The sequence below is a fragment of the Gopherus flavomarginatus genome, chromosome 6 (genome assembly GCF_025201925.1).
Source record: "Gopherus flavomarginatus isolate rGopFla2 chromosome 6, rGopFla2.mat.asm, whole genome shotgun sequence".
NCBI classification, from domain to species: Eukaryota; Metazoa; Chordata; order Testudines; family Testudinidae; genus Gopherus; species Gopherus flavomarginatus.
In genome coordinates, this window is record NC_066622.1 from 24,840,160 (window position 1) to 24,853,875 (window position 13,716).

A 13,716-nucleotide genomic window follows, 5' to 3' on the forward strand; every position below is an offset into this window, starting at 1 on the left:
CATGTGTAGCAGCCACCCAGCAGACTCTCAATTGTGGGCAGTTCAGCTGTTCCTCCCCCCATTGTCATGTGCTGGTCCTTCTCTCTGCCTTGGAGCTGCTCCCCGGAGCCTCCTGCTTGCTATGACAGGGGGAGAGGGAGAAGAGGGCACCTCATATCAGGATGTTCCCTTCCCCCCTGCTCCTGCACCCTGCTTACCCCATCTCCATAGAGCAGGGGGGACACACGACAAAGCTCAGGACGGAGAAAGCTTGCCCGCAGCAGCTGCTTTCTCAACTTGCTGAATCTACTTAAAAAGGCAGTGTACTTAGAGTGCGGTCAGCATACTTAAAGGGGCAATGCACGTCTCTCTCTCTCTCTCTCTCACACACACACACACACACACACACACACACACACACACACACACACACACACACACACACACACACACACACACACACACACACACACACACACACACACACACACACACACAGTGTCTCGTCTGCTATGCGGTCTCCTCTCCATCCATTCATGTTGCCTTGTAGAGTGTGAGGCTGATTGCCCTTGAGGGCTTAGCTGATTGCTAGTTCATCATTTAGCAGTAAGGCATTCCCTGGGAAATATCTGACCCGCTGACTTCACTACCTAAACCAAGCTTCACAATCATCATCGCTGTGTACCAGTATTAAATTGTTTGTTTAAAACGTATACTCTGTGTGTGTGTGTGTGTGTGTGTGTGTGTGTGTGTGTGTGTGTGTGTGTGTGTGTGTGTGTGTGTGTGTGTGTGTGTGTACATAATATAGTCTTTGTCTGGTGAAAAAAATTTCCCTGGAACATATCCCCCCACCCCCAACACACACACTTACATTAATTCTTAGGGGGGAAATTGGATTCGTTTAACATTGTTTCGCTTAAAGTCACATTTCTCAGGAACAAAACTACAACATTAAGTGAGCAGTTACTGTATAAGTAAAAAAAGGCAAAATGAATCAAAGCATCGAGTATATCATAGAATCATAGAAGATTACGGTTGGAAGAGACATCAGGAGGTCATCTACTCCAACCCCCAGCTCAAGGCAGGATCAACACCAACTAAATCATCCCAGCCAGGGCTCTGTCAAGTCAGGCCTTTAAAACCCCTAAGGATGGAGATTCCACCACCACTTTAGGTAACCCGTTCCAGTGCTTCGCCACTCTCCTAGTGAAATAGTGTTTCCTAATATCCAACCTAGCCCTCACTCACTGCAGCTTGAGACCATTACTCCTTGTTCTGTCATAATCAGAACAGCCAAACTCCATCCTCTTTGAAACCCCCTTTCAGGTATTTGAAGGCTGCTGTCAAATCCCCCCTCACTCTTTTCTTCTGCAGACTAAACAAGCCCAGTTCTCTCAGCCTCTCCTCATAAGTCATGTGCCCCAGCCCCCTGATCATTTTCATTTCCCTCTGCTGGACTCTCTCCAATTTGTCCACATCCCTTCTGTAATGGGGAGCCCAAAACCAGATGCAATACTCCAGATGTAGCCTCACCAGTGCCGAATAGAGGGGAATAATCACTTTCCTCGATCTGCTGGCAAAGTTCCTACTAATTCAGCCCAATATGCCATTAGACTTCTGACAACAAGGGCACACTGCTGATTCATATCCAGCTTCTCATCCACAGTAATCCCCAGGTCCTTTTTTGCAGAACTGCTGCTTAGCCAGTCAGTCTCCAGCCTGTAGCAGTGCATGGGATTGTTCCGTCCTAAGTGCAAGACTCTGCACTTGTCCTTGCTGAACCTCATCAGACTTCTTTTGGCCCAATCCTCCAATTTGTCACTCTGGACCCTATGCCTACCCTCCAGCATATCTACCTCTCCCCCCAGTTTAGTGTTATCCAAGAACTTGCTGAGGGTGAAATCCATCGCATCATCCAGATCATTAATAAAGATGTTGAACAAAACCGACCCAAGACCGACCTGTGGGGTACTCCGCTTGATACCGGCTGCTAACTAGACATCGAGCCATTGATCACTAACCATTGAGCCCGACAATCTAGCCAGCTTTCTATCCACCTTATAGTCCATTCATCCAATCCATACTTTAACTTGTTGGCAAGAATACTGCTGGAGACCATATCAAAAGCTTTGCTAAAGTCAAGATATATCATGTCCTCTGCTTTCCCCATATCCACAGAGCTAGTTATCTCATCATAGAAAGCAATCAGGTTGGTCAGGCATGACTTTCCCTTGGTGAATCCATGTTGACTGTTCCTGATCACCCCTCTCTTCTCTAAGTGCTTCAAAATGGATTCCTTGAGGACCTGCTCCATGATTTTTCTAGGGACTGAGGTGAGGCTGACCAGTCTGTAGTTCCCCGGATTCTCCTTCTTCCCTTTTTTAAAGATGGGCACTATATTTGCCTTTTTCCAATCGTCCGGGAGCTCCCTTGATAGCCACAAGTTTTCAAAGGTAATGGCCAAGGGCTCTGCAATCACATCAGCCAATTCCCTCAGCACCCTCGGATGCATTAGATCTGGACCCATGGACTTGTGCATGTCCAGTTTTTCTAACTAGTCCTTAACCTGTTCTTTCACCACTGAGGGCTGCTCACCTCCTCCCCATACTGTGTTGCCCAGGACAGCAGTTTGGGAGCTGACCTGGTCTGTGAAGACCAAGGCAAAAAAAGCATTGAGTACTTCAGCTTTTTCCACATCATCTGTCACTAGGTTGCCTCCCCCATTCATTAAGGATCTCACACTTTCCCTGACCTTTTTCTTGTTCCTAACATACCTTAACATAACATAACATATCCTTCATTTTCCTTCCCCCAGCCCAATTTATTTTATTTAGACTGAGAATTTCTATTTGTTCTCCCATCCATGCATGTTGGACATATATATGGAACTCCAACTAGTGACAGTGCAAGTTATTCACATGAATCAAAGTGATCCTAGACCCCCACATTTTTAGACAAGGACAATTCTTTATGGGAAAGTTGCTTAGCTCCCTGAAAGATGGGCTTATTTTGGATACGCTAACAGAACCGTGCCAGAGGAACTATCATTAGTGCTGATTTATTAACAGAAATAATGAACATTATATTTTAGAGCCAGCAGCAAGACGAGGGTTAAAGTGAAATAAACCTGCTCGTGACAATACAGTGACACGAACTAGTACAATTCTGCTAAGTCAATACACACAGTTTTACCAGTTGTTCTCTTCATTCATGGCGTGCTGTGCTAGAGACACAGAATCCATTTTCTCCTGCAGAATGATTGTTTTGATTCCAGAAATGGCATCTTAAAAAAATCCATTTCCCTTTCCTGGATGAAAGCAGCCAAGTAGTAACAATGCCCTGTTTGTTCTCATTCCACAGCCAGCAAGTCACTCCTCCTGCCGTTAACATTCATCCTTTCTCACATACACCCCATAGGTGTAACTGCCACAGGAGAGGTTTCCTGTGGACTCCCTCAATAGAGCGAGGTTGTGATTTCAAGTACAATCTGATTATTTCAACACTGATTTCTTCTAGGCTTACATAGAAATTAATTGCATTTTCCCCCAGAGCTTTCACAGCAGCAAACACTGCAGTATCATAGATTTAAAAAACGCAATGGATAATATTATTCAATGCCACAATGATCTTTTTCCTCAAACAACCCCATATAGATTTATGCAGATACCTGACCCTGTTGGGTGAAAGGCTTGTGAAAGCTGTCAATTTAACTGGGTAGTGTGGGGAATTAATTAAGAACACCCTTACTTCCCAAGTCAGTGCTCTCAAGTATTTTGTAGATTGGCAGAATGGTGGGGCAGGAAGGAAGGCAAACAAGATACTGTTTTTAAGCTTATTCCATGTGAAGAATGGATTTGAAGACAGAAGCTAAGAGTATAAAACAGTGGTTCTCAAACTTTTGTTCTGGTGACCCTTTTCACATAGCAAGCCATTGAGGGTGACACCCCCTCTTATAAATTAAAACCACTTTTTTATATATTTAACACCATTATAAACGCTAGAGGCAAAGTGGAGTTTGGAGTGGAGCGGACAGCTCATGATCCCCATGTAATAACCTCGTGACCCCTGAGGGGTCCCAACCCCCAGCTTGAGAACCCCTGGTATAATAGATCAAGTCAATATGAAAAAACTAAACTTGCTGCAGGAATTAGTTCTAAGGGGACACAGTTCCATAATCTCCCTGATTATACTTAGTGTCCTACCAAATCCACAGCCCATTTTGGTCAATTTCACGGTCATAGGAATTTAAAAATCATAAATTTCATGATTTCAGCTATTTAAATCTGAAATTTCTGAGTGTTGTAAATGTCGGGTCCTGACACAAAAAGGAGTTGGCGGGGAGGGTGTGTTGCAGTACTGCTATCCTTACTCCTGCGCTACTGCTGGCAGGGGGCGCTGCCTTCAGAGCTGGGCAGCTGGAGAGAGGTGGCTGCTCGCTCGGAGCCCATCTCTGAAGGCAGAGCCACCACCAGCAGCAGTGAAGAATTAAGGATGGCGTGGTATGGTGTTGCCACCCTTAGTTCTGTGCTGCTGCTGGCAGGGAGCTGCCTTTGGAGCTTGGCGCCTGGCCAACAGTGGCCACTCTCCAGCGGCCCATCTCTGAAGGCAGCACAGAAGTAAGGGTGGCAATACTTTGACCTCCCCCTAAAATAATCTTGCGACCCTCCTGCAACTCCACGTTGGTCAGGACCTCCTATTTGAGAAATGCTGGTCTCCCCCATGAAATCTGTATAGTATAGGGTAAAAGCACACAAAAGGCCAGATTTCATGGGAGGAGACCAGATTTCATGGTCTGTGACACATTTTTCATGGCTGTGAATTTGGTAGGGCCCTAGTTATACTGCACTAAAGACAAAACAAAGCTAGATTTAGAACAATTATTTACGTTGTCAGTTTTATTAAATGCCACTATCTGGTACCAATTATGTTTCATTTAAAGATTACTCTGAAAAAACAATCATAACAGCCAGACTTCACAACTTATTGTGCATTATCTATTTCCTTTGTGGCTTTCAGAAAGAAATAATGTACACTTGAATAAGTATCACTCAGAGATAACAAAAATGGCCATCTGCAATGACAAATGTACTCTCAAAAATATCACTATTTTACTGAGGTGTTTTATATCCTTTGTCTTCAGCTGTAAACATGAATATAATCCTTGATGCAAAATCGGGTGGGGGGAGAGAGACAATACAGATTGCCATAAATATTCAGGCATCACACATGAAGATACCTGACTTCACTTTTTAGATACAATTGTCTAAAAGAGCTTCTAGCAATTGTAGAGAAATGTTCATGCTCAAACAGTGCTCATGCAGATGGTTCATGATGGGATGTAGTTTTGTTGCAGAGCTCCGAGAAGAAATATTACTCAGATTCATAATAATCAGTTGGGGTTGGGGAAACAGCAAAGTAGGCATTCAAAGTTTGAGTGGTTTGTAATATTATGAGACCTTGCAATAGGTCTATAGAATATGACATCAGTTTTCCTGTGTTGTACTCTTTAAATTTAACAGAAAATGTATCTTAATATGTTTAACATTGTGTGTACTACATCACTTTCCTCACCAGGGGGAGGAATACCTATTTTTGTTCCCCGAAAAGCAGCTTTTAAAAATGTAAAAGCTTGCAGCATTCTTGATTTATTCTGTAGACAAAATACATTTCTCTTGGACTTCATCAGATTTTTAGCTGCATGAGGCCACTTGTGCTTTGTTTATGATGAAACAGGATTTTTGCACTAGAAAATGAAGCTTTCATAGCTTCAAAAATGGCCCCCCGAGGCTTGCTCCTCGGCAGGCCAGGACCAATATTATGGCTGAGCGAAAAACAAAGAGGTATTTCTGAAGCTAAAAATCTATGTTTTCACTGCAACAATCCTAACAGAGCAAGAACAAAGTGCAAATAAAATTTTATTAGAAAAAATTAAAAGCCCAGGGCTGCAATTGTGACTCCGGAAAAACTCCCATGGTCTGCAATGAGGTTATTTCCTAGTGTCTCCAATGGGACTACTGCCTGAGTTTGGATAGCATACATTATATTAACAAAAGGAGTGATTCCTGCAGAGCTGCCTCATTCCAGGTGTGAGCTGGAGTTGTACAATATCCATTCCCATCAAAACTATCTGCTTTCAGACTTGGGAAAAGTATATCTTGACATTTAAAATGAGCTAGCATTCTCCTAGTTTTCCCTCCATTCACCTTCCAGGGCCCCATCCCTTTCCCAGGAACATGGTCTGTCCTCATTCCCGCTGGGCCACTCACCCTTTATCTAGCTATGTGTCTTATCTTTTGGAAAGGCCTGGTCACATGAGAGGGTAACAGCTCTCACCTTCTGTTGGCTTGAATACAGTAAGAATACAGGGCTATATTGCCCCCTCCTGAGGGAATGCCCAGCAGATTTGGGGAGGAGGAAAGCTTTTAAAGGATTAATTTGTAAACTTTCCCCCATATGATACCATCAGTGAGAGGGATCTGCTTTCCCCCTGGCCGAATGGACTGCAAGCCTGCCCCTAAGCTATGTAGATCCCAAAGTATCCTTAGACATGGAAGCCTTGTCTCTCTGTACCAGCTCTAGAGCCTCCTCCTGCTCCCTGGAAATGCAGTTCCAATGAAATCACACCATCAGGACCTCCACTGTCCCCAGTTGCCTCTAGGAGACCCCTTAGGGGGAAGTACGGAGAAGCCCCTCCAGAAAAGGTAACATCAGATTTGGGTGTTTTTCTAGAAGATATGTTCTAGCTCATAGGAATTATTTCAGAGAAGTCCTCTGACCTGTGTTATGCAGGAGGTCAAACTATCTGATCAAAAAGGTGATTTCTGGCCTCAGACTCTGTGGAGACAAGGCAATATAACCCCAGGCTAATCTCTGCACGGACATTTGGGGGCAGAGCAGGTTTTCACAGCACCAACCAATGTGGGTGGCTTGCTACCAACCCCATGCCTTTCCACTCCCCTCCACTATCCCAAGCAGATCCTGGAAGAGATGCTATTGCAGCAGCACTTGCCCTGACCTCTCCATGGGGGGAGGGTGGGATCACGTCCATATGCAGAGTCTCCTTGGTGCACAGATCAGGAGGCAACAACCTGGACATCAATTTATACAGTCTCCTGTTATATATAAAGACTCTAGCATAGGAAAACAATCCCCAGAATCCCCATCTCACTCAGTTGGGCCCTGTACATATCCCAAGCATGCACCAACTCAATCATTCAAAATGCAGCACTGATGGAAGCTTTAAAAATGAGAGAGATATGCCAAAACAATATATGAGAGACAAGGTGGGTGAGGTAAGATCTTTTATTGGAGCTCTGCATAAGCTCGAAAGCTTGTCTCTTTCACCAACAGAAGTTGGTCCAATAGAAGGTCTTGACTGAACCACCTTGTCTCTCTAATATCCTCCTGGGACCAATGCGGCTATACCACCACTGCATAAAATGGAGTACATCCCACCATATCAACACTTACAACCACTCTCCCAAACAGGAAATGAAAGAACCTCACCAGAAGCGGGCATTAGAGGCCTGATTCAAAGCCTACTGATGCCAATGAGTCCTACTGAATTTGAATGGCTTTTGGCTGATGCCTGCAGTCGCTACCAGTTCCGTAAACAGCAGAACAGTGAGCATTAACAAAGGTGCTCTTGTAATATTGCACAGCAGAGCCAATGAGAAAAATGTAGAAGCAGAAAATCACTGACAGTGTCTGCCCTGGTCCCCGTGTATGTTTTAAAGAGGGGCAGTTGATCTAGCTATGTCTACATTTCACCATTCCCTCGTCTCTATGAAGGTAATTGCAGAGCTGGTTTAGAATGTAATAACAATAATTAAATCTGAAATTGATTGGTTGCATTTATCAGCCTTTCAAAAAGCACATTTGCAGAGCTCAGTCAACTCATAGCGAGACTCAGATTTATGATATGCCTAGTGGCTCAATAGCACTACGGAACATGGCTCATTACTTTGAGCTGGGCCACAGCTAAGGTGCATGCAAACTGCTTTTTCTGTGTTCCCAAATCTGCAAGACACTCAACCTCATGCTCAACTTGAAGTACACAAGCAAATTCATCCCTGTTCAATAAGGCACGCAAGCACTTACATTGACTTCATATGCTTAAAGTTAATAAATACATGCTTTGCTAAACAACATGAATGAGATTACTCACATGCTTAAAGAGAAGCACACACATAACTGCTTTACAGAATCAGGGCTTCGGTGAGGAGGTCTGAAAACAGGAATAGATCTTTCTACAGCCCTTGATAGTCCATATTGCAGATTTCTTCTGCACAATGCTGATACAGTATTGAAACAGTAAAGCACATGCTGACGTGCAGAAGTTTATTTTGGTTTTCTCGTCATGAAGCATTTATTAGTACCCTCTACTCTTTCTCCAGTCACCAAGCTAATGAAAAATAGAAGACAAAAGAGGAAGTCACTAGTTATTTCCCTGGCTTTATTTACAAGGAATCACTTACATTTTTTTCCTCTACATAATCTATTTCCAGTTAGTGTTTTCATAATCTCTCTGTAAATAAACCATCTGTCCAGGATTTGCAAGTTTCTTCCTCAGGCATGTTTGTTTTACACACACACACACACACACACACACACACACACACACACACACACACACACACACACACACAGGTTTGTGTAATATACATTACTAGGGCACCCCCTGGTGGCACTGTTGCAAATGTCTATTTCGGAACTTCGGTAAATTTCTATGACATTTTCAGCAGATTGGAACTGTGGAGTCTTTTTGGCTAGAGCACACATTTCCTATGCCTCTAGGTGTCAAAAGAACAGCATGTGAATTGACCACACAACAGGATAACAAATTATTATTAATCTGAAATATCATTTTCAGGTGGTGTGCAACTATGGCACCAGATGCTTCTTTGTATGATCAGGAACGTTGTATACATTTTACATAGATTATATGCAAACATAGAGGTTCAATACTTCAATAGGTACAGCGAATCCCCTGAAGCATCCCTAGCCCCACAATGGCTCTAAATTAGTATTAGAACCAAAGATAGAGCAGGAGCAAAAAATGTGCCATTTTCTTATTGCCCACGCAGTGCTTAACTAGAAAATAAAGCTGTGAATCGAAGGTTCTTAAGATGGCAACCCCCTCAGTGAGAGACAGGAAACAATTTGCAGAAATATACACTAGCCATGATGGTGTAGAGCTGCTGAGTGTATTAAGGTAAGAATCACTTTTAGCATGCTACATTGTTAGTTGAATCAAAATACCAGAGTCATTGCTTAATTTAGTTGGTGAGCAACGGCAGAAATCCTCATTACCCAAAGAAAATAAATTCTGGGTAAAATCTGGGCCCCACTCAAGTGAATGGAAAATTCCCACTGATTTCCTGGGGGCCAGGATTTCACCCTGGGTCTTCATCAGTAATAAACAACTCAAATAAAAACAGTAATCCAAACTTAACTAGAGAAGCATTGTATGCACAAAATTTTGACTTTTAACCCGGTCTACCTGGACAAATACATTAACCATAATCAATTATTAAGGGGTTTTGTTTAAAAAAACAACCACCACCCTATTGACTGAAATATTCTCAGCAGCATTTAAAGTCCCTCCACCCCCCCATTAAATGGTTTTGAGCACATTTCCCCTACAGGGTTGTGAACCCAAAATAGTGCATGATGCACGTGCATTACGTGGGAAATGCAGCTCAATGCATTGAGACTCACACAAGCTACTACCATAGGACTAGAAACTGTCTGTCTTTCTCCTAGACCGTCAGTGGGGCTGGAGAGCTCAGGAGCGTATCCAGACTGAGCTTCATCTGTATTCACTGTAGAGGGATTTCCAGGAGCTGTGGAAGCCTCCTCAATGGGATTCTGAGACAGGCAGAAGCCAGCACATGAAGCTCTGTGCACATGTTTACACTGGAGCTATGCAGGATGATGGCACAGGGACTCAATTCAGAGTCCTGACCTCCTTGTCGATCTCAAGATCGGATTCTTCTAGAGTCAAATCCTCTGCTTTGACAAGCAGCATCACTCACCACCAGAAAAATTCAGAGGAAGTTCTGGAGGGAGAACTTTGAGATGTTTCCTGACTTCTCCATGGGGTTTTCAGAGAGTTCCAGTCCAACCTTGGAAATTTTGTATTTAGAATGTAAACATTATGAAAGATGGATGTAATTATGCTACTGCACAAGTCCTAGCAAACCATCCCCCCTTCCCCCTCCCCCAAAAAAAAACATCTATATCCAACTTCTCTTTAAATATGTGGGCTTTGATTTGGAGTTCTTACTGCTGAACACGAATGTCTTATTTAGCACATCCTATCAAGTTATGACTTCTAAAGGATTAATTAATACAACACTTTTGTTATTTATTATGCAGCTATGAATTTCCTTTCCAGGCACTCGCTTGCTTATAATTTCCATTATGACAATAAAATCACCATTAAGGGCCTTGTACATAAAGTATAATTGTAAATGTAGAGGTTACAGGTTCAAATTTAAATGTTTGCACTGTATTTTACAGGTCAGGCAGGATACAGACGTATTAAGAGGAATTTGCATATCACCAATGGAGTCACAAACATGTATTTAATGGTGACATACTATGTAAATATTGGCGGGTGAAACATTCCCTTTTGTCCATTCAATCATCTTACCAACCACAATTTTCAGCGAACCCATACACACAAGATAATAATAATAGGCTAGACTTTGTCAGATATAGCCCTTGATCCTATAAACACTTACGCACATGCTTAACTTTAACTCCATTGAAATCAATGGGACTGCTCACCTGGTTCAAGCTCAGCACATGTAAGTATATGCAAAACTAGGGCCTTACAAAGGATCAGCTAAATGATGGCACAGAACTGCCAAACACACATTCTGACACTCTCATACAGACACTTCTCGTTTTAATTAAAAAAAAAAATCAGATACATTAGGCTATTTGTTATGAAACATATGAAGTTTAAATCCAAGCAAAATTAGAGTGAAATGAGTTTTAAATCCTAGTAGAAATAGATTTAGTGACAGTGCTAGCTTTAAAAAAAATTGATACAGTTCAGTACATACAAATATGAATGCACAATTTAGTTAAATAAATCAACAATAAAAATCTGACAGGTTCCAAAATGAAATTTAAAGGCCTGTTCCCAAAGGATCTTTGGGAAGCAACACAGTGGATGTCTGGCAAGAAACGGATTCTGTAATGCAATGGCACTATTTTCATAACCTTTTAAAATAAGAGTCCTATTGATTATTAATTGTTAGTGTAGACTTATGATGAAAAATTAGTTTGGCAAGTCATTCTACTTCCTTTTTGATTCTCAAGGAGGTACCAGTACTGAAATACTGGCATTTTAATGAATGACCAAAAGAATGCTGAGGTGGGTTTTTTCCCCCTATTAGTACCAGGAATGCATGTGCAATGCCAAGAACACTTGAAAGTCATACTTTTTCCTTGGAACAGAAAACTTCACAGAACATATTAATGAATGCTTGTTAAAGGTGCCTTTGTACTTCTGAGTTGCCATAATATAAGGGAAATTCTTTAAAAAATATTTACTAATAGGAATCAGGTAGTTGGACATTTCAACGCTTTTGTACCAATGAAGTTTTTCTAGAGACATGGATGCATTTGAGTTAGATGCTAAATTCCACATCCCCCATGGGGGCTCCCAGGATAACAACTGCTCTACACTATTTCTTGTAGAATATTATTTGCTGTTCTCCTTTACCTAACAGGCTCTCAGAGGTTCTTCAGCTACTTTGCAGTGTTAAATATAGTTTTTTACTTCAGGTTTCAGCCTCATTTTCCGAGGCTTAGTACAACCGGCAGATATGTTCTTAAAGAAAGCAGATGCAGAGATAGATAGATGAAGACCCTGCAACAGCTGGGCCACACTAACATGGCATAACATGCCACCCCCCTCAGACTCTGTTCAGACTTACAACATAGTGGTCGTCACTAACTACATTGTAAAACAACATTCCATGCAGCTAGTAATATGGACTGAAATTTCTTGGGACTGGATTGCTCAATCTGTCTCCAGGAGAAGAAGTGACCCCGCTCTAGTAAACCTGGCTAGAATGGGTACAGGAAGAGTGTGAACATGTGTGCTTTGGGATACCAGCTTTATAGACTTATCCTTGCCTCTGAGAGCCCCTGGCGCTTGGTGGATTTGGGAGGTGGGACCAGGTGTGGGAGGAGCTAGATATGGAGCCAGGAATTAGAAGCTTTGTGCAACTGTCCTGGCTGATCAAGATTTCTGAGCACAAATCCAGTAGAGTTAATGCAACCAGAAGCAGCATTAATTATTATGGTGCCCCTCCGCATCTTCTACTGTGCAGCCCTCAAGTTCCTTGGCCCCTCTTGTCATTTTGTCCCTAGAGTAGAAGGGAAGACCTGTAAACAAGTTGCTAAAGGTTAGCTTAGGGACTGAAATTGGAAACCAGGTGAAGGAGGTAAAAGAAGTTAACTACAGAGAAAACTGGATAAAGAACAAAAGCCTAGGAGACTGGATGAATCTGAAGACAAAAGATCAATAACTACTTTTCATTTTTCAAGTGCTTTTAAGAGCATTGATTAACATGCATCCCCCCAACGTACGTAGGTAAAGAACTTCCCCCATATCACAGGGAAGGAAGACTGAGGCAGAAAGGTTGCATGACTTATTAATTGTCTCTCTGACTTTGGGTATCAGAGCAAGAGTAGAGCTTGTGTTCCTGGCTCCCACGTCTGTGCTTATGCCGCTAAAGTACACAGTTGTCTACAGGTGAAGTGCTGCTTTTAGAACATGCTCATCATGAGGGATTCCACCATATTCGTTTCTCTAGTAATGTATAAGCCTGGAAACAATTAAAGGAGACTTCCTGCTACTATCAAATTTCAGTCAAATGCTAAGGTTATTTGTGGGGATATTAGATGCTATATAAAATGAAACAAAATATTTCAACGAATTATCTTTTAGACATATTACTACCTAGAAATTTATTATCCCTTTCACTGAATGGATTTTATTTCACTCGGTTTCATGTTGTTTAGTTCTGCCCCAGTCGCTGTGAAACTATGATTGTTCTGCCGCAGATGGGTTCTTTAAATTTTTTAATGTGACAACCTAGAAAAGGAAACAAAGTGAAAACGCCAAGGTTTTCTGCCTTAGAGTAATAAAATTACATGGTCTATGTTGCAGGTGCACTTAAACCCAGAAGACGGCCTGAAAATAAAACAAAATTAGTTTCAAATGAATATATTAGAAAATTAAAACTATACAGAGAATAGAGCAGGTTCTGAATTAGAAACTTTAAACTTGTCTCCCACAGAAACAATTAAAGAGGGAAATAATTACGGAGTTGCAGATCTGACATAAAACCAGTCATACTAGGCAAAAGCATGGAGTTTTGCATTTCTAATATATGTAACAAACACCGAAGCTCACGACAGCTTGTCACTTTTTGATGGATGATGGAAGACTCCATTTCTGATGTAGAAAGTATCCTTTACAATTCCAGACCTGGCATGAATTGGAGCCTTGATTTCAGTAATAACATCTCCTGAAAAATAAGCGCATTTGATTAGCTTTTATGTCTTAAACAGTCTGACAATTACACTATTGTATTCAGCATTGCTGTAGCAGTGTCAGTCATGGGATATTAGAGAGAAGGCAGGTGAGGCAATATCTTTTATTGGACCAACTTCTGTCGGTGAGAGAGACAAGCTTTCGAGCCACACAGA

General features: G+C 42.0%; 1 protein-coding gene across 2 annotated transcripts in view; it reads right to left on the reverse strand.

The window, feature by feature from the left end:
* LOC127053554 (protein ATP6V1FNB) overlaps positions 1–13,716 on the reverse strand; it is a 354,802-nt gene that overhangs the window by 339,521 nt on the left and 1,565 nt on the right. Inside the window, exon 2 of one of the 2 annotated variants that reach the window (XR_007775078.1) lies at positions 13,181–13,535. Coding sequence is in view for 1 of the 2 variants with exons in the window: in XM_050958485.1 (XP_050814442.1) it covers positions 13,417–13,535 (119 nt within the window). In the remaining variant the exon portion in view is untranslated. Of the gene's footprint in view, positions 1–10,429; positions 13,536–13,716 lie in introns of those variants that run through there. The other variant, XM_050958485.1, reaches the window with a different exon arrangement.